This window comes from Gavia stellata, chromosome 18, assembly GCF_030936135.1.
Source record: "Gavia stellata isolate bGavSte3 chromosome 18, bGavSte3.hap2, whole genome shotgun sequence".
Classification (NCBI taxonomy): domain Eukaryota; kingdom Metazoa; phylum Chordata; class Aves; order Gaviiformes; family Gaviidae; genus Gavia; species Gavia stellata.
The window spans coordinates 17150589-17176818 of NC_082611.1; the positions used below are offsets into that span (position 1 = coordinate 17150589).

A 26230-nucleotide genomic window follows, 5' to 3' on the forward strand; every position below is an offset into this window, starting at 1 on the left:
GATTCAATAAGTGAAAGGTACCTAAGGCTAAAGAGTCACACCAGTCTACAACTTAAAAAAAGCAGATAGTTTGATAACATCGTAAAACATTAGACATGCCCTTCAACCTACACTTCAGTTTTGCAAATTACTGCCACTGAAACAAACTGCCGAAGACTTTGCTTGAAGTCCATCTTTTAAAAAAAATGAGTTAAAAAATCTGAAAAGGTGGAAAGACCTATCTTTCTTATGTGGCAATCCCTCAAGTAAATATGGAGACAAAAATCAGGAGGGACCATACACAAGACGAGCTTATTAAAGCTCATAGGTGTTCTTAGTTTCAGGTTTTTTAAGCTCAGTTTTGCCCCAGAGGAATTAATCTTATTAACAGGACTGCAATTTCCAGCGACTAGGAGAGGTGAACAACACAATGCAAGAACTGCTCTAATGAACTCTTATCTATTTACAACAGTTTTCAACCAAGGCTGGGATCGACGAGGACTTTTAGCGGCAGAACAACCTGCTGCCAAACAGCATTAAGATCAACAGCGTTTCAGAGCTGTTACCGGTAACCTGAGGAGCAGATCAGCATTTATTCCAGCAGCAACCACCTCCAGCAAACGCAGTCAGGTAGGGACTCCAGCAAAGCAAACCACCACCAGCCAGCTCCTCACCGGCAGGAAGGCAACAAAGAGGAGGTGGACGAAAAGGAAGGATCAGGCAGATGCCCTGCATATCAAACACCGAAAGACGTCCGAGTGCCTAAGGCATTAACTGGCATTTCCTAGTTAATTATCTGAACACTAAGATCAAGTGACCTTCTGTAAAACTTTATCTAAACCACTGCTAATTGAAATCTCAAAAAACTGGCAAATATAATCAGATGATTGAGCCTATACATAGTAAAGATTTCACACTGCTTATTCATTCTGCAAACTGAAACCAGCAGCTCCGAAGCAAACGAGTCAGAAGGCTCAAATGCTGCGGCTCCTGCCTCTGCCCCCAGGTTTTTTCCTATGTGAAATGAGGGGGCAGGTAGGGCAAGGCAGATACTCAAAAGACCTTTGTTTTTATATTTCTGAAACAGAACTCTGATCCCAAATTAGGTAGTTCAGGGGATTACTAGGTAATTACAAGTCATCAAAGAAGATAAACCAGCAAGAACATGGGAGTTAGCAACCTGGTAAGAATGGTTGTTTTCATGCGGGACTCTGAGCCATCAAAGACTTGTATTTTCCTTAAAGTTTGTTATATTTACTTTCCTGAAAGGAACAAAAGCAAAAAGCAATCCAGAGCGAGTTGTTTCTTTTTCCACCTGCAATGAATGGGCACAGATGTGTATCACAGGGCTACTCAAGCTTCACCATATCAGCATGGTAGCCTGGGCATTTCCACTACAACAAAAGCAGAAAGCTGCTCTCTGAAAACCTAGGTCATGCTGCAGTTCACTCCCATTTTGTTCTAAGCTTAAGGATGTTGCCTTCTCTTTCTCTCTATCAGTTCATTCAACTGCCAGGTCATCTCCTTTCTCTACCTGATGCAACCACCATTTTCTGCAGGCTGTGCTCTCTGCACTCCATCCCAGGGTGGCTCCTTCCTTCCACCTCATCCTCTGTCAACTCACGTTTTATACTCCTATTCCTGTGTTACAATTTTGTGCAATTCTTGCTTCTTGCCCAGTTCTTTGTGGTCACAACTGCAATGACTTCTGATGGACTAACGCAGACCTTGTCACAAGCAAGGTGTTTTGTACGTAGCTGTTCCATCAGTTGCAATGGGGGAGATGCAGGGGTGCTATAAACCACCCCAGCACAGAACCGCAAGTCAAGGCTCAAAGTGCCTGAAGTAGTAACGTGATTAATGCAGGACACCAGCTTAAACGCATTATTTCTACTCTAAAACAGTTCTTCTCAGAAATATGATAATGCTACTCTCTTTTAATGGAAAAGATGCATTTAATTTAATAATTCTATCCCAGAAAGACAAGCAGATTCTATTCCCCTTTTTTATCACTATGGCAACTCTCTAAGATACCGGAATCTATTACTGAGCGTGGATAGGAAGTAGGGTATTTCACTCTACTCTCACAAGCCAAGGAATGTACAAACTTCCAAGCTGAAAAAAGAAAAACTTAAAACCTTTGTTTAGCTGACTTGGACTATACAAGACATCTCGCACAGCGATGTTCTGAGCAGCAGGTGTGGGAGGTATTTCTCTTTGTTTTGCTTTTTAGTTACTTTCAGAGCAGAACAGCAATTCAATTTCCTCTAGTTCCTGGACTTTCATAGGTATTATAGATCAAGTCTGTGACCAAATCTATATACCTCCTCTGATGGTGCAACTCAGAGTTGATCTGACAGAAACAAGAAATTCACCAATCTAATTTAAAAGATACCTTAGGACCAGACTGGATCTTCATACTATGCCATTTCTTCTGTTTTTAAAGCTTACTCGTTTCCTCCCTTCTTTATCACTGCTGACGTACTGCAGTACTTCTTCCCCTGGCCCAGCAACAAGGAGCTACTCCCGCTTTGTACATGAAGTGCCTAGGCCATAAATAAATGCTGTCCTTTCCTCCTGCTCTAAGTTTTTATTAACTGTCCCTTCACCTCTACCACTACAGCCAGTTCTCTCATTCGAGCAGAGTTACTTCATTACTACATATTCCTCTGAGGCTCCCAGGACACGCAACCGATACAACATGCTGCAAAAACCATTCACTGTTACAAGGACGTAATTTCCTATACACAATCCTTTTTTTAGCTTCCCCTGCAATATGCTGTCATAAACCACAGAACTGTATACAGCTCTGCTCCTTGCTACCCATTTTCCTTCGGGGAAACTCTGTTCTCCTCTGTTGCCCCAGCCCACCTTTCACTCCAGGGTTTCCAAACTTAATAAAGGGTCTGGCAGGACAGACTGAGTTCACTATCGGTTCTCCTGCAAGAGAGAAAGCATCCTCATTTGCAGGCACATGCCAAAGAGCAGCACCTACCCCTGACAACACTCCCAGTTTTGTATCTTGCATCACTGCTGCCTACATGAAGTTAATGCTATGAATTCTGTTTTTAAATCAGTTGGTCCAGACAGATTAGTCCAGAAAAAAACCCAAACTTATCTCTAAGTCAAATGTTGATTTTCATTAAGTTTTGAAACACTGACATTTCTGTACAAAAATGGAAGAAGGTTATTCTGGTTAAGTATTTAAAAACAAAACAATACCACTAGATGTGGACTAGCCTGACAGCAGAAAAAAAAATACTGAAAGGTTGACATAAGAATCAAAGAATTCAAAGCAACATGGGTTCAGTGGAAAACAAACCTGGCTGAAGTAATCTGGTTATGATTCAATCCTGTAAACTAAAAATAGTTATCATTAATATTCAATTCAGTACCTACCAGATTTTTAACAGAAAACAGTCCTAGAAAGAAAGGTAGCAAGCTAGACAAGCTTGGCCGGACTTTGAAAGCCGTGAATCTGCAAAGTGCTTGAACAACAAATCTGAGCTCTCGATATGACAACAGGAGGTATGAAAAGACTGGCTAAGTGTAAAGGGACATCTTTACGCGTTTGGCTTGATGTGAATGCTACTGTAATGACGACAATCATGCTGTATTAGTTCTTCATGAATGATACGTAAAAATTACAGGATTCAGAGAGGCCTCAAGAACTATTCAAAGGACTAAAAGGCACAGCTACAACAGACAGTCTAATTGCAATCTAATAGCCTAATTTATTTAGCTTAAATAGTAAGCTTATTAATTTGCTGATCTTATTAAGGCAAAGGCTGAAGTGATCCTAAAATACCAGTTTTGGGAATAGAAAGGTGATAGCACAAATATTTTCTATTTAGCAAAGACGTATCAACAGGTAAGAGCTGAAGCTCTATAGCTTCAAGCAAAAATCAGAAAAAAATGTAAGTGACCAAATACCACTGAAATTCTCAAGGTTATATTAATATTTTATCTACATAGTGTGTGCTCTTACTCATCAACAGGAATTAATTCACAAAAGCCATAAGGCTTGTAATCAGAGGTATCATGTCTGACTTTGTACCCCTGTCATTTTTATATGCTTAATTCTTTATATTGTCAAAAGACAACACAGAAAGGTGAGAAGAAAAAAGTTATCTCAGGAAGCAAAAACGTCTAAGACCTTGGCCAAGCTGCCAAGCCTGTTAACCAAACCCAGAGACAAGTATCAAAGTCCAGGAAAGCAGAAGTGCAGAACAGAAACCAAAAACTGCATCAAACTACTGTATCCAACTCTGCACTGCAGAACCATATTAGACTGAGCATGGCTAAGTGCAACTTCAGACGATTGCTCTTCTAACACCGTGAGATCAGAGACAGGGTGGACTGCAAGACAGAATTTCATTCACTCACTCAATCCAGCAGCAATTAAGTCGCCTCCTTCAGACTGCCAGTGATTGTAGGATCACAAAACCAGTTATTTTGCTAGCTAGGTATCCTAAGGAAACTGGGCTTAAGCAATAGTGCTGTGACAATCAGTGTCCCATCTCCTCCCCCTTCCTCAAATTGATTTTTCTCTAATCACTTTGGAAACCACTGGTCAATTTGACCCATTTTTGTTAAAGGTCTTGCAGATAATTAAGTTCCTAAGACTGCTGAGTAGAGAGATGGACAGGTAGATTATGACGCTCAGATTAACATCTCCACCAAGAAAAGGCACAAAGACCTCTGCCATTACCCACTGCGTTTAGCAGCAGACAGTGGATCCAGGGCTCTCAATGAGCCACCATTATTGCCAGGTTTGTCCTGTCAGCACCTCAGAAAGATTATCTGAGGACACGGGAGGGAGCTGAAAGCACGACAGAAATGGTTTAGAAGACCCCTGGGAAGGGGTGCTGTGAAGAACTACAGCCTCTACAGTGGCAGTGTGAGGATACACAGCCAATCTGCTGGTTATGCTACTCCCAGATCTCTTTTGGCAATAGAAAAATAGGAAGGTCAGAGCCTTTTTTCCTACCAAACCCTTCCCGTACCTCTAAATCTGACCAAATAGTTATAGGAGAAAGACACAAAGGCAGCCTTTTAGTGAGCCACCACTATCCTTATATTATTTTGGACTTAGTCTATGGTACAAAAGCTAAAAATCAATTTAACTGTAAGCCTCAGATTAATAATTTAAATTATTTCAGTGAACATAATGTACATGTCATAATTAAGGAAGGAGAGAAAGCAGAGGCATCCTAGATATTATCTGTTTTGATAAAAGGCCAGATCTTCACAAACTAACAGTAGTGTTGAAGAGTTGCATACGTGAGAGCTTGCCTGTTCAACAGGATAAATTGCTCTAGTAAGACATATTTGTCACTCACTAGTGCTTTCTTCTAAATCCCTTGTACTTGCAAGGAAGGACGTTCCCCCTCCTTTCTCCTGTTGTATCACTGAAACAACCCAGTGTGAAATAACATGCTAAATGCTGAGGAGACAATAACTAGTTCCACCTTTCAAAAGCTACCTATAAACTACGATTCAGTTTTCTGAATGCCTGAGCTGTAACTTTAGGGTTATTCCATAATCAATACCCTTAGGTTGACAGCCAAACTGTGCATAAATAATCCAACCCTTCTAGAGCCACCGCTACTCAGCGTCTCACATGCTTCATCCAAAATCCCCTATTACATCACCGATCTGTTAGGGACCCTTTTCTTCTCTTTTTTTTTTTTTTTTTAAAAACAGCAAGTTGTCATGAAATGGAAATTCTGCAGTTCCCACTACAACCCATAGATCCAAGAAGTATCCTTTGGGTTTGGCACAAACAGAATGACTGGGTATACAGAAATGGTATACTGCTCCTGCCTCCAAACTACCACTGTGGTAAGTTGCTACAGGACAGGGAGGACTCAGAACTATTTCTGTACTTGCTGCCACCAAGCCATGCAATCCTATGCACCCTTTACTTTCCTCTTTTATGGGCCTCACCAAAAAGTCACTTAATACTCCATTATTGGACTAAGCCTTCAAATCCCTTGTCATCAAATTACTACACCTACTTCAAATCTGGGCTTTCAACATGCAATTTGGTTAAAAAGCTTAGCATTTTGTCCCCCTTCTCTCTTCCCATCCATTGAAATGTTTTTGCTACCAAGAAGTGCGTCACATTGCTTGGCTTAAATAATTCTAAACTTTCTTCCTTTCAACCTTTCTTATCTTTCTCTCAAGATAAGGAAATCAAGCAGTCAGGTGTCTCAGATGTTCAGAAGTTATCAATTAAAGTATACAAAGTACTGTGAATGCAAGAGTAGATCTGCTCTAAGTAAGGGAGGAACATCAGAAATTCAGACTGATAGACAATTCAGCTGCTTTTAATACTGTTAGTAAGCAACAGTGGAAGAGGACAGAACTGCTTTCAGAAGGCTTATTTCTGCTTTCCAGAGTGGTAACTCAACGAGAGAGAGAGACCTATGCTTTGCCATCTGCACAGCTTCACCGGTTCCCAGATGAGTGTAACACACACAAGTTCCAGAGCTGCTATGATCTGGCATCGACCACCTGGAGTTAATCCCTCCTCAGCCCCTGTGTGCTACTGCCACGGCTCTGATCAGCCGCTTTGCTCGCACGCTCAGTACAAAAGAGCAGCTCTCCAGCCAGGCACACGCCGAGGACTTCGCACTTTGGACCCTTATCTCCCTCCGGTATGGAACACAAATCTCTAACACGAAGCAAGGTCCACCTAACCGCTTAAGGCTCTCAGAAGCGTAAAAGATAGGTCCATCAGGAATTTATATTCACTTGTGAAGTGGAAAAGACAGGCTTTCTTTACTATGTTGGCATCATCTTGTATCTGTTTACTGACAAAAAAAAAGTCTCAACTAATTACTATTTAATCCTATAGTAACATGTTCCAAAAGAAAGTCACCATGGTGCTTGAAATGTATATGCCAGAGGGACAGATGGAGAAGCAAGGAAAAGATTAATCATTTTATGGCAGAAAGCCAGTGGCGTTACCAAAAAAAAGTGAATTCAGTTTCCGTGCAAGAATGGTGGCAATCCTATTATCTCAGCTGAGGTGAGAGCTCCTCACCTAAACCAATCTGCAGATTTGGCAGTTTGACAAAAATAGTCATTTAATAATATTCCCTTTTAAAGTCAGTGAATAACAAGAATGCCTTAAAAAAAGGGAACATTTCAAGAATCAGTTTTGAGACTTAAATCATGATCTGGCTAGCAGTGTTCAGAGGAACCCTATCTTGTGCTGAAAGTCTCTGCTCTCCTACCTCTTTAAGCTAACTACTATCACAAAAGTCTACCGCAACAGATCCATGGGGTGTTTAGAGTGTCTTGCTCTTCAGTAGTAAACTCAAAGGAAAATACTCAAATGCCCAGGAATAATTGTGATTTACTTCATCCTTTATTACAGGATGAAAGATTTGGTAAAGCTAGAGATAAAATTTTAAAAATCCCATTAAGAACAACCCAGGTGTTTTATTACCACTTGTAATAAGATTTGAAATTCTCTTCCAAGCATTTCACAGAGGTCAAAGACAAATTTAAGTATTCCAAGGCAACAAGATCACTTAAAAAAAGATGTACAAGTGTTTCCACATAATTACTGAAATACAAAAGACAATTTCGTGGGAAAACAATCTTTACAAATGACTAGATATATAGAGAACAAAGTCCTTTAATACATTTAATTAGCAATTAACCTTTTCCAGGAAAAAAAAGAAAATAAAGTAATCATATGCTCGTAGTGTATATACGCCTAAAGAAAGAAATGTCTCCAAAATTCTGCACAAGCCTGAGTGCTGACACAACACAATATACTATAGGAAGAATCAAAGTAATTCCTGCACTGAGCATCACTGTTGTACTTACGAATCAAAAATAAAGCTTAGAAGGCTTACTTTGTAACGAGTGTAACCCCTGCAAATAAAAACTTCAAAGCTCTAATGGATAAATCAGCCACAATTGATCAATGTATTCCAATTGCTTCAAGAGCTTTTATGAGTGCCAAGCAGAAAAAGTGGCTTTCTTCAGATAAACAAGAACTATTCTTACTGTGTAGGAACAGAAAGTTAACTAGAACTGCAAAATTAACTACAGATATTTCAAAGGTTTGTTTCATCAAGAAAATCTAGTTTGGACACAAACAGTAATTCAAAATCCTCTTTTTAAGTGTTGTTGAAAGACTGAAATACAGTTAAGATACACCTCTACAGACACTTGATTACATATTCACAGGCCAAAATCTTTAGGAGTTACTTCCAGAAGCAGCATCAGCATGTACTAAAACACATTTATAGTCACATCAAAACAGAACTTTGTAACACAGGATCTCAACTCAAATATCCCTGTCCCCCCTGAATTCCTATACTTCATCATCATCAAGTTAAATGCAGGTTTCTAAACCAACAGCAAATCTCAAAGTCCATGCTGCTTCCTTTATATTCCGTATCGTAGGTATTAGCCTTTTGAAATGTACCCAACAGGCCACAAAAGAATTTACAGATGTGCCCACCGGCACCTCAGCAGTTCTGGAGTTCCTATAGTTGGCTGGAGACAGCCAAGTAAGTGGAGAGCACGTCATGCTCCAAAAATTTAGTATTATAAGGAATAAACTGTTTTGGTAAGAAAAATAGTAGCACTATTTAAGAGAGTCATTCCCATTTATCTCCCAGAAGCTGGCCGAAGATTCATTATCAGGCAGTCTGTGGGATACAATATTCTGCAGAGGTGGGGAAAAGGCAAGAGTAGCTCTACAGAGTTAACAGCAACAGGAAAGGCGTCTCAAAAATAGAACGAAAAGAGGTATTCTGTTTCCTTTCTTTACAGACATGAATCCTAAGGAAAAGTGGACACACTGAAGGGAGAGATTGTGCTTCTAAAAGAAGTAATTATTCTATTTCAATCCAGAAAGTGAAACTGGGGGGGGGGGGGGGGGGGATCAAATAGATAAGAAACAAAATTTACACTACAGGTTACTTTAAATACATTAAAAGAAAAAAGTCAATACAGCTTACTCAAAACAACCACTTAGCACAAATATCACAGCCTGACATTAACAGTAACTAAGGAGAAACACAACTATAAATAATTTACACTGTTGAAATAATATTTAAATATATTTGGTTCTTAAAGTTATTTATTTTGAAACATCACACTGACTTCAAGAGCTACCCTGAAATCTTCAGTCTTCCTGTAGAAACATGCTCTCACTGAAGATTTAACAATTCACGTGAAGCTATCAAGAGACTTCCCAACGGGTTTTTAAACAAGGGAAGATCTGATGGTTGTCTTTAAATGCATGCTTAAAACTGACCAGCGTGTACAAACTAGGCCTGTACACACACACTTCTCTCTGAAAGCGGCTTGCACACACTACTATCCAGAAGCTTATTTTAACCCAAGATGCCCAATATCAGACTAAGGAAGCAAACACAGCTCATTCCAAGATTGAAATCCCATCTTCGACTCGTGGTGTTCCAACATTTTTCCGCTTCCAGGGTACAAAGATCCTCCCATCGTAAAGGTAGTTATTTAATTTAGTCAACTTGCCAAAAGTTTCAAAGGGCACCCGGTCTTTGTTTGTTTTTAAAAATCCCCTTAAAAAAAAAGAATACCATACAGACAGGGCAGCATTATGCTGCAGTCACTGTGAAAACACAAAATCTTTCCACCCCAAAACAGCAGCATCTCCCAGACACTGCTAAATAATCTACTTGCTACTCTCTTCTAAAAGTCTGTTTCATAGACAGGTCCTTTTGGCAAGGATGTTCCTGTATTTAACGTGCTATATTTTCACTGTGATCTATTCTAAAACAAAGGCACTACTAAATCCTGTTATGGCACAGTATGCTTCTTATTTGCCAAACCTAAAGCAGATTCGTACATACACGCACTGAAGAATACAACTACCACTTTGGGGCTTGAGCATCTTCAGAACATTGAAGTACTAACATTTCCAGATGCTGCTTAGAGGTAGTTGTTGTAGCATCAGGAGTTCAAAAATCATCTGAAGTCCTCATTCATCTAAATCTCAATTCTACAAAGTACTTCTGACCTTAAAACTAAAGCCATTGCTTGGATTATATACAAACAGTTAAAACACAAATAATTAGCTTAGTATGCCACTTCCCAGTCACAGCAATTTCTGGAGTAAATGCTCTTTACTGTGGTGGCAAGACGAGGAGGGTGGGGAGGAGAAATGAGCATGTGCCATTCACAGCCTATGGACAAAGTTGCAGCAGTCAAACTGTCTATCGATGCCACACACAAATGGACTTAGGCTTCCAAACAAAACCCAACAGGTATTTCCTCCAAACATTTGCAAGAAGAAAGGAAAATGCTATTATATTTTGCCATTCCTTACACTCAGTCCCTGCAAAGTAAACTAGCAATTTTGTCAATAAGAATGCGGGATTTATTTTTTTTTTTGAGATGTTGGGGGAAAGTGTGTATTGAAACATCTTCTCTAGTTTAAAAGTTAATCTTTATTTAAAGGAGAAAAATGGCCTACCCACTATGAAGTAGACTTGGGCATGCCTTGTGTAGCCTCTTGTATTGAAATTTCAACCTCCTGGCTATGTGAGGGGATTTCAAAATTCCAAAATGCAACTTTCAAGCAATGTTATGTTTTTTCTGATGGTAGAAGCTGTCCCTTTTGTGCTTCAAAGCGTTTTCACTTCTGGAAGCCACAGAGGGAGAATCACCTCCCCTCAACTGCTTCTCCACTCCTGATCTGTTTCTTAGGTAGGCTGGCACAGTGTATCATGCTATATGTAATTTTCCAAGTTTCCTGCATTGCCTTTTTTCTAAGAAAACAAACCACCTGCATTTAAGTTTTCAGACCATTATACCAGCTGCTTTGACACATTTCTGTATGTACTTCCAATTACAGGATTCACGATATAATCACAGCTCATTGTCAAGTACAAATATTAAGTTTATCTTTTAAGTAAGGAGAAGTTTTGAGACCTGCTAAGAGGACTTGTCATCAGAAATGCTCTTGTGCAATAGTATCTACACGCCCGATCGGACTCTATTAGGAAAACTACTATGACAAAGACACTTCCTTCTGACTGAAGTAATGACGCATTTCGTAACTTCTACACACCAACATTTAAGATGGCAGGGTTTCCTCCCTCTCAACATCTGAGTAATCTTTTACCTGTGTATTAAAAAAGCTAAACTATGAACAGCAGCATGAAGATATGTGAAAACAGTCTAAAAACTAGAAAGAAATAATTTTAGTCACATCTGTTAGTAAGGACTTGAAAATTTATTTTGTCATTTTAGTAAACCTTCTGAAACAACACTGGAGAACTTGCTTTTAACCTGTGGCTTCCAAAAGAACTGGTGGATCCATTAAGTTCACTTCCAAAACCCTCCTTCAGATACACTACTTAGAAATAAACCCCATTACAACAACAAAAGTTGAAGAATGACAAGACGGTAACCAATACGATTTAGAGTTAGTGACAAAATCCTTAATGTTTGTGTTGTGTTACCACAGTAGAAGATAACGGCACAATTCTCCTCTGAAAAGATACCATAACCATTTCATTTTTGTCAGCAGGGTGATAAGCCAATGCAAGTTAACCGAGACAGGCTTTTTCACTCCCCGAGTTGGAAGCAGAAGGAGGGGAAACCAAGTTGTGGTTTACCCCCACGAAGGCTGACTGCCTCTTACAGCATTTAACTTGCAGCACTACAGCCAAACTGAACCTAGGGACTTGCTTAAGCATAAGCACAGAAGCCAAGCGGCTATCGCTTCAGAGATCTTTAATGACACTGCACAACTGCAAATGGTATTTAACTCATGTACTAGAAATAGGAAACAACTCAATTTCAGGTGCCAGGAGTAATAGCTGTGGTAAGCAAGCTTTTTAAGTCGCCAAATCTCTTCAGTGTATCAGTGTAAACTCATTTGTGGAGTACCAGTTTGCATGGTCATGCTTCAAAACAAAACTGCTTTACAGATATTTTAGTTTTACTACGAGTCAGTGAGTTTTGCTGTTATGTGTTTCTATATATTTATATCCTTCTTCTGTTTGTATTATTATAAAAGCACGTATGTCTCTTCTCAGTAAAAACGCTGTTTTGGTGATAGTTATTCAACAGAGAACCAAGCAACTATGATCAAGTCTGTAACATTATGAAGAGTCCCCCGAAACTGGGAAGCAGTATTATTTGGAATACAACTTGGACTGGCTACTTGTGTTTGCCAGAGGCAAACTGCTAGGAGACGGTCAGCTTGGCAGCCTCGTATGGACAACTTTGAGGACGAGAAGCAAATTAACTGCAAGTCATGTTAAAACAATTCAGGCAGAGTCAGACAGATTGAGAGTCACCAGAGAAACAAACGGCACCAGCAGTTTGCTAAAACACACAGAACTGCAAAGGAATGAGAACATCTTCAGCTGACTTAATTCACAATCAGCAAGCGTATCTAAATCTGGTACTTAGCAATATCAACCGGGTAATCTGTTTAAATAAATAGTTTGCTTCATTTTTTCCTCACCACAGATTTTCCTTAGCACAGATTCCTCAAAATACTGAGTCAAGCCACATATACAACTGAAGTCTAGTATCAGAATTCTTGCTCTTTAGCATAGTTTATTCTCTTATTAAATTTACTCAAGATTAATATCCAACACCAAAACACGACTCAGTGAACAACCACAGGGAGCAAAACTGTGAATGCGCTTGTCAAAAGCACAGGTATTATATACACACCCAGCCTACAAACAACAAATAACAGAATTCAGTTCTTCTATAGCTCAACAATAAAAAAAAAAAAAGTGAGACAACTGGTTATTCTCTTGGTAGACATAAAAGATGGTTTTACTGTTTTCTGAAGTTCACTTCTGGTAAGAGTTGTTCCTCCTCCTCCTCCTCTTTAATCTAGAACTTCTACTGCAACATGCACTGCCATGTGGCTACTTTGACTAAAACAAAGTTGAAAACCTGCGCTATTCAAATTAATTAGGCCAATACAGTTAAGAGAAAAGATTGCTCTAAATTCATATGCAGAAATCCAGCATATTAGGTCTATTTTTGCACACAGTCGGTGGTATTTTGAACCTGTAAGAATTTGGTGCCAATCCTACTGCTGGTACCAACTTCCAGTTAAATACATAAATGCACAAGTAAGGAAAACTGATCACTTGTACACAGCACTTTGAACTCTGTATCTAAACTCATTACTACCAGATCATCTCCTGAAATACTACATTGGAAGATCTGCCAGCCAGACCAGCTTTTCTATCAGTTTCCCCCTGCCAGGCAGGTTCTAGCTTATATCAACACAAATATTTTCCTTTAGAGTTTTCAAAATATGTAGAATAAAGAGATTACTTAAAATCTACAGTCTTGAAAAGGCACCAATAATGCTGTAATCCTCATGAAAATAAACAACCGTTTTCTCCTGATCTCTTTATAGATTCAGACTGAGATCTGATCAAACAATTACATCCTTTTATTTAGCATACAGAGCCCAGTAACATGTTTGATTAAACTGCACCTTTCAGGAAGAAAACTAAGCTAGAGGTAGGTTTACTAGTCCTATAGAGAAAAACACTTTGAAAGGAACCCCAGCAAGCTGTGGTTTGACTGCAGCTGAAGAGCAATTGGCTTCCACAGATCTTCAGCCACACACAACTCCGGAATTTTTTCCTAAGTTTCTGCTGCTGGGTACCAGAATATCCTTATTTGAGCGATACAGCTCTGAAGTTACTGAAGAAAAGGTAATTCCTTTCACAGGACTGTATGGGAAGGCATTACCCCTTGGAAACACATGAAAAAGGAAACACTCGAGAGTCCTACTCGCCTCAGTGGGACTTTACTACTTCTTAAGGGAAAGAGCAAAAGCACCAATTAGGTGAATCACTGCCCGAAACTCTTAACAGAGTGCAAAAAGGAAGTTTGAGAACCATACAAAATGAAGGGGAACTTCCCAAAATTTTCTCCTGATTTTCCACAAGCTTTGATAGCAGTATTAGGATGAGGGGAATGCATCTCAGCAAGAGACTATACAAACATCTCATCTACAGAAACACAACTTCAAGCTCTTGCCAGCCACTATACTATATGAACTATATGAAGGCTTCATCTCCCTCATTTGAAAAAGGATGAACTCTCACAGCAACAGGAAAGTATTAAACACAGAGCACGCTTGCAATGAAGTGCTCATTTCTATGGAAGCAACAGACCATCTGCTTAGCTTTGCTACTGCTTAATGTGTTCGACACCCAACAATCTTAAAAAACAACACAAATTTAAAAAGATTTTCTAAATGGCTTGAACAAGTTTTCTGGACTTAATGGACTTCACAAAAAAATATAGTACAACACAAAAGGACAATTCTGTTACTACTGGAAATGATGGTAACAAGATGATCTGTTCCTCTGCCCCTGCCAAGTGATAATTGTTCAAAGAAGAATCCTTCTGCTCTTTTAAGCAGGTTTCTTAAAGAACTTCAACCCAGTCAAACAAAATCCATCTTTGTAGTGTTGTCCAAGAAAAGAGGGCCATAATGCCACAGTTACAAACCAAATTGTTACAGGAAAGGAGTCTGGTAGTGAACAGAGCAGAGATATACACAGTGGCATAGAAGAGAGGTTTCCTCATAGGTTTCCAGAGTATTTTGGACAAGTCAAAAAAATCACAAAGCAGGCACTCTAAATAAATCTGAATATGCAAACTGCACAGCCATGGCCAATGAAGAATTCAAATCCTTGCTATACTAAGTTGTTGTATCTTTAATTCACAAAACCTTCTCAGGGACTGCTCTACCCCCTATTTCCAAAAATACTCTAGGCTATCAAGAACATGCTATATACTCCCAAGAAAATACAACTATGACTTTAACAGCTGTTGTTTAACTTGTATCAACAGCTTGCTTCTTCCAGAGGATCATATGAAATCTATTAAATCCTTTGCTCATGTCTCTATAGATTGAGGAAGTATTTTGCTTTAATCTCTCCCTGCCAATGGAAAAACATGTGTCTTGATGTCAGCACCTTATGGCCCTTCGACATTGAGAATCAGTTATTTTTCATGCCCCTTTTAATTGGTTAGGGGTAAGGTTTATCCGCCACCTTTGGCTTATGCAAGCACATGCATCACGAGCTTGAGTTACCGTGCCCGTTTCTGGCGTATTTTTCATTCGTTCAAGAGCTGCCTTAAAGTGGCAAGTCCAGCTCAAAATTAAAAATATTGGCTTATGATGCTCCAGATGAAATGAATCCCAGTTATTTCAGAAAGCAGGTGAAGGAACACATTCCGGGTATTTTTTTCCTTCTTTTTCTCTTTCTAGGAAGGATGCTTATAAAAACATAGCACAAGAAAGAAAAACAGAAAAAGCAATGGACTTTCCTTGATTAGTCATTTACTAAAAAAAGGATTAGAACAAACCATCAAGGAAGCAAGGTCTTGCCCAATAAAACTGGTCCCACATCATAAAGGGTCACGAGTGCTACGCACTGGATATAAACACACCGAATTGAGAAAAATGGGCTTCCGAGCCATACTTGAATGAGGTTAATCAGTGATGCACATCACCTATTTTAAACATAATGACAAAATCTTGGGTTTAGAAGTTCTTTTACATTATTTTCTGCATTTGTATTTCACACCTCTTTCTTTCCCTTAGGATATACTGCTACAGTCACCACCTAGAGAATTTGCTTCCAGCCTTGGCACAGTTCTTCAGCAGAGATTTCAGTTTCAGAAGAACAAACTCACTGAAATGTTTTTTTACTTTTCTTAAAAGCTTTCATCACAACTGGAGCATCAATAAGAGAAAAAGCTAACACACAATCACGGTTGATAATCCTGTTAGGACAATAAACTGGGGGATGGGAAGAGACTGGAAGAGGATGACAATCCTCAAATGCCTATTAAGGAAAATGGCAAAAATAGAATCCTGTTTGTCAGAAGAAAATTCAGGGAGTAAGTCATTTATTCCAAAACAGGAACACAAAATATTTGTGTAAAACATAGAGCTCACTTGTTCTCTTACTAAGAGAAAATTAAGATGTAAATGAAGTAAAACTTTTTTGTTTTTAAAGAAAAAAAATCAAATCACAGTGCTTTTAAGCTTCATCTTGTTCAACATGAGATGGAGCCCTGGAAAACACTAAATTTTCTATTTTTTCAAGTTGGCCAAGTTTTAAAAATTTTTTTCTCTTAAGTGTTAGCACCTTCACAAACGCACCATTTTATGCCTTATGGTCTACCATTAAATAGCCCTACCTTTTCAGTTTCTCCAAACAACTTTGTGTCTAAGGACTTCCAAAAGCACTAATTTTGCTCTAATCTTTCAGAAATACATCACCAGTGCTGAGCACAGCGCTGCAGACAAGGACCACCTAATGATTTGCGTAACAGGGACACTTCCACTATTCTTCAGCAACATATTCCTTGCCCAAATTAACTTTTACTTCACTTCTTGAACATATGCTAACTGAGAAAGTCCAGGTTGCCTTCCCGGGCTGGTGAATCCCATTTGCAGCTGGCATCAGGCTAAGACTGAAGTCCTTGAAAAAAAGGAATTTGTCTGAGTGCTGGACTATTCCTTACCAGTGGTGGGTTTGTTTAAAATAAACCAAGACATCACAGAACCTCCCCCACCAGGTTCATACATACTCTGTCAGATGAAGGCCTTAGGCAAGTCCCTTTGCTTTGGGGTAATTCTACTTGAGTTAGTTCACATCGAAAATTAATAGTTTCATCACATAACTGTGTAGTGGGCAGGAAAAATCTATTCCTAAGAACTTAGATATACGTAAGTTTATAGAAGTAAGCTGGATAATTGGAATTTTTCACTCTTCCCACAAATTTCCAAGAAAAATAAATGAAAGATAAGCTGATTTTCTTTCTGTGCAGACCAATCCGCTCCACACAGCAAATTTAGCCAATTCAGAAGCTGAAGACAACTATATCCATGCTATGTATGACCTTCGCTCAGACCACAAGCATCTCTTCCTTAAGCAAAGGGATCCCCTTCACTGCAGAAAGAATCCTTTCCATGTTCTTTTATTTAAAAAATTAAAATTAACTATACAGTACTGCACAATTATGTCACCATTTCTTCAGAAAACATGACATAAAAGTGTATGTCAGGCAATGCATTTTTTCCACAATTCCTAACACATCAATGAATTAATATTTACGTGTTAATAAACTACAACAAAAATGACTAGTGATGTACAAATAGATAAAATATCAGAGATAAAAAAATTGTCTTTTTCTACATATCAGAACATGGTGGGTTTGCCATCAAAATTTCAGGAAGGAACTGTACCAAAGCAACGCAGACAAGAGATGAGGCACACTGCTACCCAGCTGAAAGACAGCAGGAGCAGCAATCAAAACAGTTCTCTAAGCTCACACCTGGAAAATGAAGAACTAAAAAGCAATGACTATATCAGGCAGGGAGCAGAGCAGTGCCCCAAGACAGAGGCAGATACTTCCAGGTGCATATATTCCCTGCCCCGATCTGCAATGGGCACCGAATTAGACTTCTTCCCCAGACACTGCCCTTCCCTGTCACAGAGTTTGTATTAGCTTGGTAATCTATGTGAAATTTGATGTTTTCAGATCAGTTCCTCTATATTTGAAAAACATTCACTGCACAACTGTTGACAGTGGTCCCTGACAAGAGGGCCAATTGCTACACCTCTCCCTTCAATCTACAAATATTTCTCTAACAGTTTTCACATTGCTTTAGAAGATGTTGTTGTCTGGCAGCTAAATTGAGATCCTGCACAGAAGTAATCATCTGCTTCCTCTTTGCAGGATTATGCTACTCTGTTCTAATTCACCCTGCTACAATACTATCAAACCTTTAACTTCAAGGATGTGTTTGTCAACAAGTGCTTTCATTTCTGATTACATGAGAAATACTGTTTCAATTATCTTGCTTTCATGGTATCACTGGTGACTGAAACAGGTAACTACAGACTCGATAAAGCGCATTCTTTCATTCTGTTCCAGAAAAGAATCTACTACATTTTCTGAACACCTGTACGGAGAAAAAACAAGTGCAGTAACTAGAATACATTAAATTATATGTACATACTTTAGTCATTGCTCCTGTCTGTGCTGTGTTCAGTCCGGTGTGACCAGCCATCTGTGGAGATACTTGGGTTAAAGTCTCTGCCAGCACACTGCCTGCATTCCCCTGCATGGCAGGGGCAGAATATTGCATTCCTGCTCCCCTTCCTCTTCCAGCTGCCCCAAGAGATCCATTCATTACCTGCCCTTGTCCTTGCTGAGGCTGATTCATTAAACTGTGACCAGAATTACTGTTGAGAAGGCTCTGGTGTGTCTGACTGAAATTAGTATTCATACATATCCCAGGTCCAGTCTGTGATGTTGCAGGGCTGCTCGTCACCATCCCCACTTGTTTTTGTGCTTGAGAGTTCAGAGTTTGTGATGCAGGTGTGGTAGGTCCAGAGGTGCTGGCTGCTTGCTTTGCCAGGCCTGAAGCAGAAGAGTCTCCCTGGTTTAAAGGGCTCTTACCCATAGCACCCAGATTACCGATATTAGCACTGTTCGGCTGCCCTTGAACTTGACTACCAACTCCCTGCTGGACAGGGCTATTTGAGTTCACATTTCCAATTCCTGGGTTTAAGGAAGAGCCGCTGCCTCCCCTTAGAAGTTCGGAAAGTTGTTTGTGTTTGGAAGCTGCATCTGGAACAAGGTTCCCACTGCTGTTTAAAAGGCCCAACTCGCCATTGGGGATCAGCTCATCAGGAAGATCATTTTCCAAGTCAAACAAAGATCCAAAATCTACAAGTTAAAACAGAAACACAGGTGAGAAAAACATGACAAACAAGTGACTGAAATATTCATCTACACTGCTTTGTACTAGTCGTAAACAATGACATGCATTAAGGTACATCTTTACCCCAGACTCAATATTGCCAGAAAGCGAGCGAGGGTCCCCGTGACATGAACTCCAGAGTCTTTCAGAAAGCACAGCCACTGACACACACTGTGCACATACAACCACACAGGGCAGAGCACTGGCCAGAAGTAGGTCTTCTTCACAAGACTTTTGACAAAATATTGTACCAAGCTTAAGAAACTAAGGTGGCATGAATACAGCGATCTAACCTGACTCCTAGATTTCTCTTGTTTTGGCTAAAAGAAGGCAGCAGAAACATCAAGGGTTTTTTTTTTTTTTTTCCTATTGATTTACTCTCCGAAGACAGCGATTACATCACCTTCTCCAACCTCCTACATAATCCCAGGCCACTGCATTTCACTCAGTGATCCTACCTCAACTTTCTAATTTATGTTTGCCTATGGCCAAAGAACATCTTCCAGCCAGGCTTCAAAGCTTGATCAAAAGACAACAACTACTCCTTTGGCAGTTTGATCCCAGTCTCACATATAAGCGTGCCCAATATCAGTTTCTAGTCATTGATTTGTTTCATGATCCACTACCTCAGAAGATCCCAAAAGGCATTCAGCATTTTCTCCTCGTAATGCCTCTTGAACCAAGTCACTTCTCGATCCCTGAACAGCTCAAGTAATTCAAATTGCTCTCTAAGTGCCCAGCCCTCATTTATCATGCCCAATATTGACAGAGGTAATCCACACACTCTCCAGATGAGCAAAATAAATCAATCAAATCTTCATTAAGCCACTTGAAGGAACTGCTCTGCCTGGCTATAACATCCAAATGCTATAAAAAGCAGTGGGGTTTTTTGTTTTGTTTCTTAAAAAGGAGCAGCTGAGGTTCACGAAAATGTTTTATTGCACATCATAAGCGATGTCTGTGTAACAATGTTATTTTGGTATGTAGCTAAAAACAGAAAGTTACTTGACTGTATATAGGTACTTCCATGTGAAAATAAAAGTTGTATTTGAAGATATAAGAACAAGTGCATACAGCAATATTAATAAACATGTAAGCAGACTAGCCTCAATTCATCAGAGCAGCTGTTCCAACATGCAGCACATCTCAAAAGTTTTCCAGTCCAGATGTGATCTAAAACAACTGGTTTTTACTATAACATAACAGAAATGTGTGAAAACTTTATTTTGCCCCCCCGCCCACCAGCCCTGAAAAACCCTAGTCTCTCACAGTGAGCAACAGACAAACCAATTTTTTTCCAGGTTAGAGCACACAAAAGTTCTTTTCTAAAGAAAGGCATCCCAAAAGCATCATTACTTTAAAGTTTAATTCATTCTTCAGCCACAAAAAGTTGGTACAAGACTCAGGTTGCAAAAGTGGCATAGCATCATGAAGCAAGCGACAGCCTAGACCACACTGACTGCATTGAAAAGAAACAACAAAAAACAAACACTTAACCTGTATCACAACAGCTATTACCAACACATTTCAGTACATTTCAATACAATGCATTTTGTCAGCATTTGAATTTTCAATTCAACCTAACAGAAGAAAAATTAATAAAAATTTTTAGATCTGTTGCAACAACCAGTGAATTATATAAACAGTCGGAGTAAACATGCACAAAATGTTAAATTCTGCCTGTTTTGAGGCACTCACAGCAGCACGTCCTTTAGGGGCCCACATTTTGCCATCATTACCTACTGAAGTCAGTAAGCTCTGAAAAATTCTTCCAGGCTTGCAGGACGTTGGCTGCAGCAAAAGACACCACAGCTCAGGAACAGCCCTCCTATTCCCTTCCAGGCAGGGAAGTAACAAACTAACGTTTTCATTAGCTACGTTCATTAAAGTATTTTTAATTTCTCTCTTACTTGCTGCCTTTCCCTTCAGTTGTTTAGATCACCTTTTCAGCTTGTCTTCTACAGGAATTCCTGGTGCACCTTCAACTACATTCCTTTTGGCGATGGCTTCATCTCTCCTCCTCTTTCCCACATAACCACTTGACACTCACTACGCTGCAATTTGTGTCTCTTCCTACGTATCTTGGTTCTACCTTCCTTCTTCCAAGGTGTCACTATTTTTAACCTTCCATCCATCTCTAACCCCACTCCGATGAAAACCCCATCGCCAGTTTTCGGCGCCAAGCCCCGTTTGGCCAGAAGCGAGTCCCCGGTGCCCCGGTCCCCGCAGCGCAGCCCCTCTCCCCGGGTGCCGGCAGGCTCTGCCGCAGACGGCGGCAGCGGCGGCGGCTGCAGCCTGGAGCGCAACCAAAGCAGTCTGCCTGCGCGTCACGAAGGGTGGTGACGCAGGGTCCATGGCTGAAGCTTCGCCTTTGTTAAACTGCTCTCGTCACCCCGGCTCGCTGGGAAGTTCAAGGTTTACAGCGCTTGTTCAGACAACTTTTGTAAATCCCACGAATGGTTTTTTCCCAAGTTTCCGCACTCAAATTCTTAGTATTTCATGAACAAAAGATACGTATTTGCGTGTGCGCGTGCGCATATGCAGGGCAAGGGGCAGAGGAGAAGTGACAAGACGTGGAAGGGGAAGATGCTGCTGTGGCTTCAAAAAAGAAGAGTAGTTTTCTCCAGTTGTATTTCAAAATGGGATGTTGGAGTATAAGTGCTCCAATTTTTTTTGTTTGGCTGGCTGGACTCTTAACAGTCTTGCCAGAGCCAAGGACTGCAAATGTTTTTGCAGTTTACGAAAAGAGTGAAGAAAGCGTTTGGGAATACTGCCTCTTAAAATCTGAAATAATCTACTACTCTTAAGCTCCTGTAAGAAGGTTATACGTTAAGGTTAGGCATGGAAAGTTTACAGCTCTGCCAGCAGGAAAATAAGAAGCAGGTAAACAGCACAGCAGCCCTGTAAAAATTCACTGAGTATTCAAACGTTCAGGCAGTGATTAATCTTCCTGCTTTTATATTTTAAATCAGTCGCGTACGTTAATGACATCAACACAAGGCACATTTTACAACAGTTATAAAATACAACAGAAAGCAAAAGTCTACTTGAGCATGTCTGCAACAAATCCCTAAAGATAAGAGATTGCCTTGGCAGTTATACAAATAATAAATATATGCATACACATATAAAAATCTGCCATAAGAAGAATGTGGCCCATTTCTACGGGTAGCAAAATGAAAAGTAACCTCAGCTCCCTCATCCTCATGAGAAGAACATAACTGATCCCATTCTCAATGCTTCAACTATTTCTCAAAGTCATCGGCAGCTACCAAGAGTCCAAAAAAATTTTAAAAAATAATAAAAAACCCCCAAGAGATGCCTTTGCCTTTACATACAGTTATCTGAAGCAATGCTCAAAAAGTACCTACACTGAGGAGTCCCACTCCAATTACTGAGCTCAAACCTGCTGCTCACCTAGCATGCAACAGAACAGAAAAAAGGGTCTTTATTTTAGAAGAGTATCGATAGATTCCCTTAACTAATAAGGTACATATGTCCAATTTCAGTGCTCAGGAAGCAATAGAGCTGACTACTCCCACTTCATAGCGTCTCGTCTCTCACACGGCACTTCCGATTCTAAACCTCACACCTTTCATTATCTCTGTTACATAAAACCAAACGGCCTCTTAACAGAAGAGAGCCAAAACCAAGAGATAACATGTTTTTCAGGAGGTTCGGAGAAGCACTAGGCAACTACAACACCCCCACTCTTTCCAAAGGGCTCCTTTTCCAATTTGAGAATTTTGCGTTCTTTGAGCAGCTATTTTCACACATAGAAGATAACCACACTTGAGACACACTCTCTCCTAATTTCAGTTTTATGAGCTTAAATGTCACAGTTTTCTGCCTTCCTGGACAACTCTTTCAGCAACCAGAATAAGAAAAGATGTTCTGTTTCCTTCCAAGCCTTCTCAGAAGGAAAAAAACGTGCTCCGTTCTCAGGCAGAACATTTTCATCTGTATGACTACTTGCAACTGTTATCAGGAGATTCTTAATATACATATTCAATCAATTAACTTGTTTCAACCTCACCATTTTTTTCCCTTTAGCTTAGCCCGAAGAGGTGACAAACATTCTAAGGTATTTCTTTACGTGATTTATTATCTCAAACATATCGCACAGCAAGCAAGTGAAGAACTACCAAATTCAGTTTCATTTTTTAACAGCCTAATCTCCACTTGAAACATGATTGGGAGTTTTCCTCTCCCAAACTTTTGACTGCCCATCCACGGAGCAGTCACTGAAGTCACACTGCAGTCCCAGTACACAAGCAGTATTTTCACCGTGCCTTTCTTTCATGCCAACATAGCTGTTACATTTCAGTGAGCCCAATTTTGTTTTGTAAGGCTTCTTTCAATCATGCCAGACCCCAGCAGACAAAGCCTCAACAGTTCAGAGCTCCAGCCATCCCCTAAAATTCAATGTCAGGTAACTCAACTCAATAGCCATACTGTTCGGTGCAGTCAGTAATTACCACATCCATTCCAACCTCCTTTCAAGGTTTGAGGATTCTATAATTTATTGTTTCATAAAAGACAATTAGCACATTTAATGTTTTAGAGCAATTAAACAATGCGTTCATAGAAAAATTAAAGTTTCCAGTAAGGAAACTTTACATTAGCATCTTAACCAAACAAGACGTGCAGAAAGACTGCAAACTGACATGCATCCGACCTTGACTTTCAGAAGAGCATCACTTTTTCAGAACATGATGTTTAACAACCAGGTTGAAAAAGACAGCGATGAGGGACCTGGCTGGGCCAAGGAGACCCGAAAGGCTGGGTGGAGGAGGGTGAGGAGGAAACGAGAGATCCAATAGCAGGCATCTGGATGAGCCCCCACAAATTATGCCTTGCATAATAGATTTGGATACTTAACTAAATTTCTTTCTGCCTGATCTTTTGAACTACTTGCATGTGGGATGAGAAAGAAATACAGTCCGGTTTGCTCACTCCTAAGTCAGTGGACTGGTCAAAACTCAAATACATCGATACACAGGAACAAGCCTCGCCTAGGCATTCTAGGTACTTGCCTGTAGGAAACTCATTAGAATAATAATCACAGTGCTCTCTTGCTTACAGACTCACAGTCACTCAGGTTGGAAGGGACATCAGGAGGTCTGTAGCCCAGCCCCTCAGCCTCTTCTCAAAGGACAAGTGCTCCAGCCGCCTGACCTCCTTGGTGGCCCTTCACTAAATTCACTCCAGCTCCTCTGTGATCTTCCCAGTGATGGAAGGGAGGCTGACCCGTCTGTAGTTGCCTGTATTATCCTTTTAGCCTTTCTTGAAAACGGGTATAACACCTGCCTTCTCTTGCTTTCTTGTGGCTGGGATTTTAGGGATAGGGAGATTGAGGAGGCATTCGTTTTACTACGCTTCTTTGCAACTTGTCTTCTGGCAAAACAAGTTTCTCCATAAGATGAATACCATTCAGGGTATAGACATGCAACTAAGCAGCGACACAGTTCCTAAAATCAATTGAACTAGATCCCTTTTGTACATCCCAATAACCAAAAGGGACACTATCAGCTTTGAATCTAGTTAATCTCAAGTTAAAGTAGCTTCAAGCTCCTAAAATCTCCCCCAATCCATTTTTGCAAGACGTCAGCAACTAAGTGACTTTTCAGAACTGAAGCTCATTACACAGAGCAAACAAATCAAGAAGCTAATGAAAAAGAATCAGTTCTCTTCTAACCTCTACTGCAATACTACCAGTAGTATTGATTCAGTTTTAAAAATGCTCCTGACACCAGCCCAAACACCAAACGTACAAGTCAGGATGGGGAAAATGCGCTTATCTATATCCCCTACACCACAACTGAAGTGTGTGATAACAACTACCTGATACAGGAAAGACCAACTGTTCTGCCCCTGGCTTCTCTCTCACCTCCCTGAAAAGAGAACGGTATAAACTGAAATCCTTCCTTGATTGCACTGAGTTTAGTTCCTAGCCTCTCTTTCCACTTGTGCGTTGTGTATCACAATGTCACAACCTCAAGTTTCTCTCTATTGTACTTAACCAAACAGTCTCCGCCATCTCTCTTTTGCTGTGCTCGTAACGAAAATACAATCTGTGTTGAAGATACAGAAAAACCTAAGACACTAGGCTTCTTTCAGGAATAATCCCTGTTTTCAGATCTACTTCTACTACCCTTCCATTTAAAAAAAAATTAAAAAAAAAAAATCACAGATTACTTGAATGTTCCCCTATTAAAAACAAATTAGTATACAAGGTCACATTAAATGCACCTGGTACCAAAGTTAATATACAGAAACAAATATGAAAAATGCATTCAGATAAGAATCTAGTCTCTCATCTCTTCCCAGATGCCAGAGGGGAATAAAACCAAAATAAGCCCCAAAACATGTGGCAAAAGCAGCCTAATGAGAGTGCCCACTCTGGTCTGTTCTTGGAAGCATCGGATGGCAAATGATGGATTGACGTTGCTTTCCTCTGGTCCTACAGAGCCTCTCCATAACCATTTTCTCTCTTGTTTCCTAAGGTGTCTTCGCTGTTTTGATGCTATTGCTATGTCTGCTCTTGCGAGTAACTTTAAATCCTACCCAGTAGCACCAACAACACAGACATGACTATTGTCACACTGCATGTGGCGATCAGGCTACACACACTTACTGACCAAAAGGCTTCAGTTATTTTCTTTGCCCTAAGAGCAGGAATCTGGACAGAAGGAAGAGGAGGCAAGCAATCTGCCTTTAGACTGAGAGACCACCGCACTGGTAACATCAGCTTCTCATTCACAAGATCATCCTGATGCAGATTAAATATTTTAGGGTTCTTGGAGCACGTTAACAGAAGCGAGATCTCCTTCCCATCCTGTTACAAACACACGTATCTTCTCTGTTGCCCTATTTTAACAACTGACAAAACATTTAAGTTCGGGATGACCCTTTAAAGAGGAATCATCTGAGAATCCAGTAATTAATAGCGGGCACTTGCTTAAAGTAGCATGAAATGCACAGTCTGTACCAAAACGGAATGTCTGCATGTGAATGCCCTCAGTTAGCTCACACAACTGACAGATCCACTGCTCCACGTTAAGGTTGTGCCACCCTCACTGCACATCTGGAAAAAAAAATATCAGCAGATAACGTACAAAGACATGAATTATCTTGACAAACTAACTTTTAACCGCGATGTTCTCTGGCCATAGACTTCTTATTAAATATATAGGTCAACACAGGGTGTTCCATCCTCCCCGCAATGACTGACAGCATCGGTGGCGAGAACTCCACACTCAGTATTGCCTTTAGCTCAGGCTGCTTCAAACACTGCCTTCAGCTACACTAGTCCTTCTCTGAAAGCTCCCACCGTTACGCACCTTCTGTAACAGAAGCACAAAACAGGCCTATTCTGCGAAGACTAAAATAGCAATGATTAATATGTACTTGAAGTAATATTATGAAACAGGCAAAAAAAAAACATTACAC

The 26230-nt window shown here is 40.1% G+C and overlaps 1 protein-coding gene across 2 annotated transcripts in view; it reads right to left on the reverse strand.

The window, feature by feature from the left end:
* CREBBP (CREB binding protein) overlaps positions 1–26230 on the reverse strand; it is a 93631-nt gene that overhangs the window by 60775 nt on the left and 6626 nt on the right. For both annotated transcript variants that reach the window (XM_059826679.1, XM_059826678.1), the window contains exon 2: positions 18032–18744. In XM_059826679.1, the coding sequence (XP_059682662.1) occupies positions 18032–18744 (713 nt within the window). The remainder of the gene's footprint in view (positions 1–18031; positions 18745–26230) is intronic.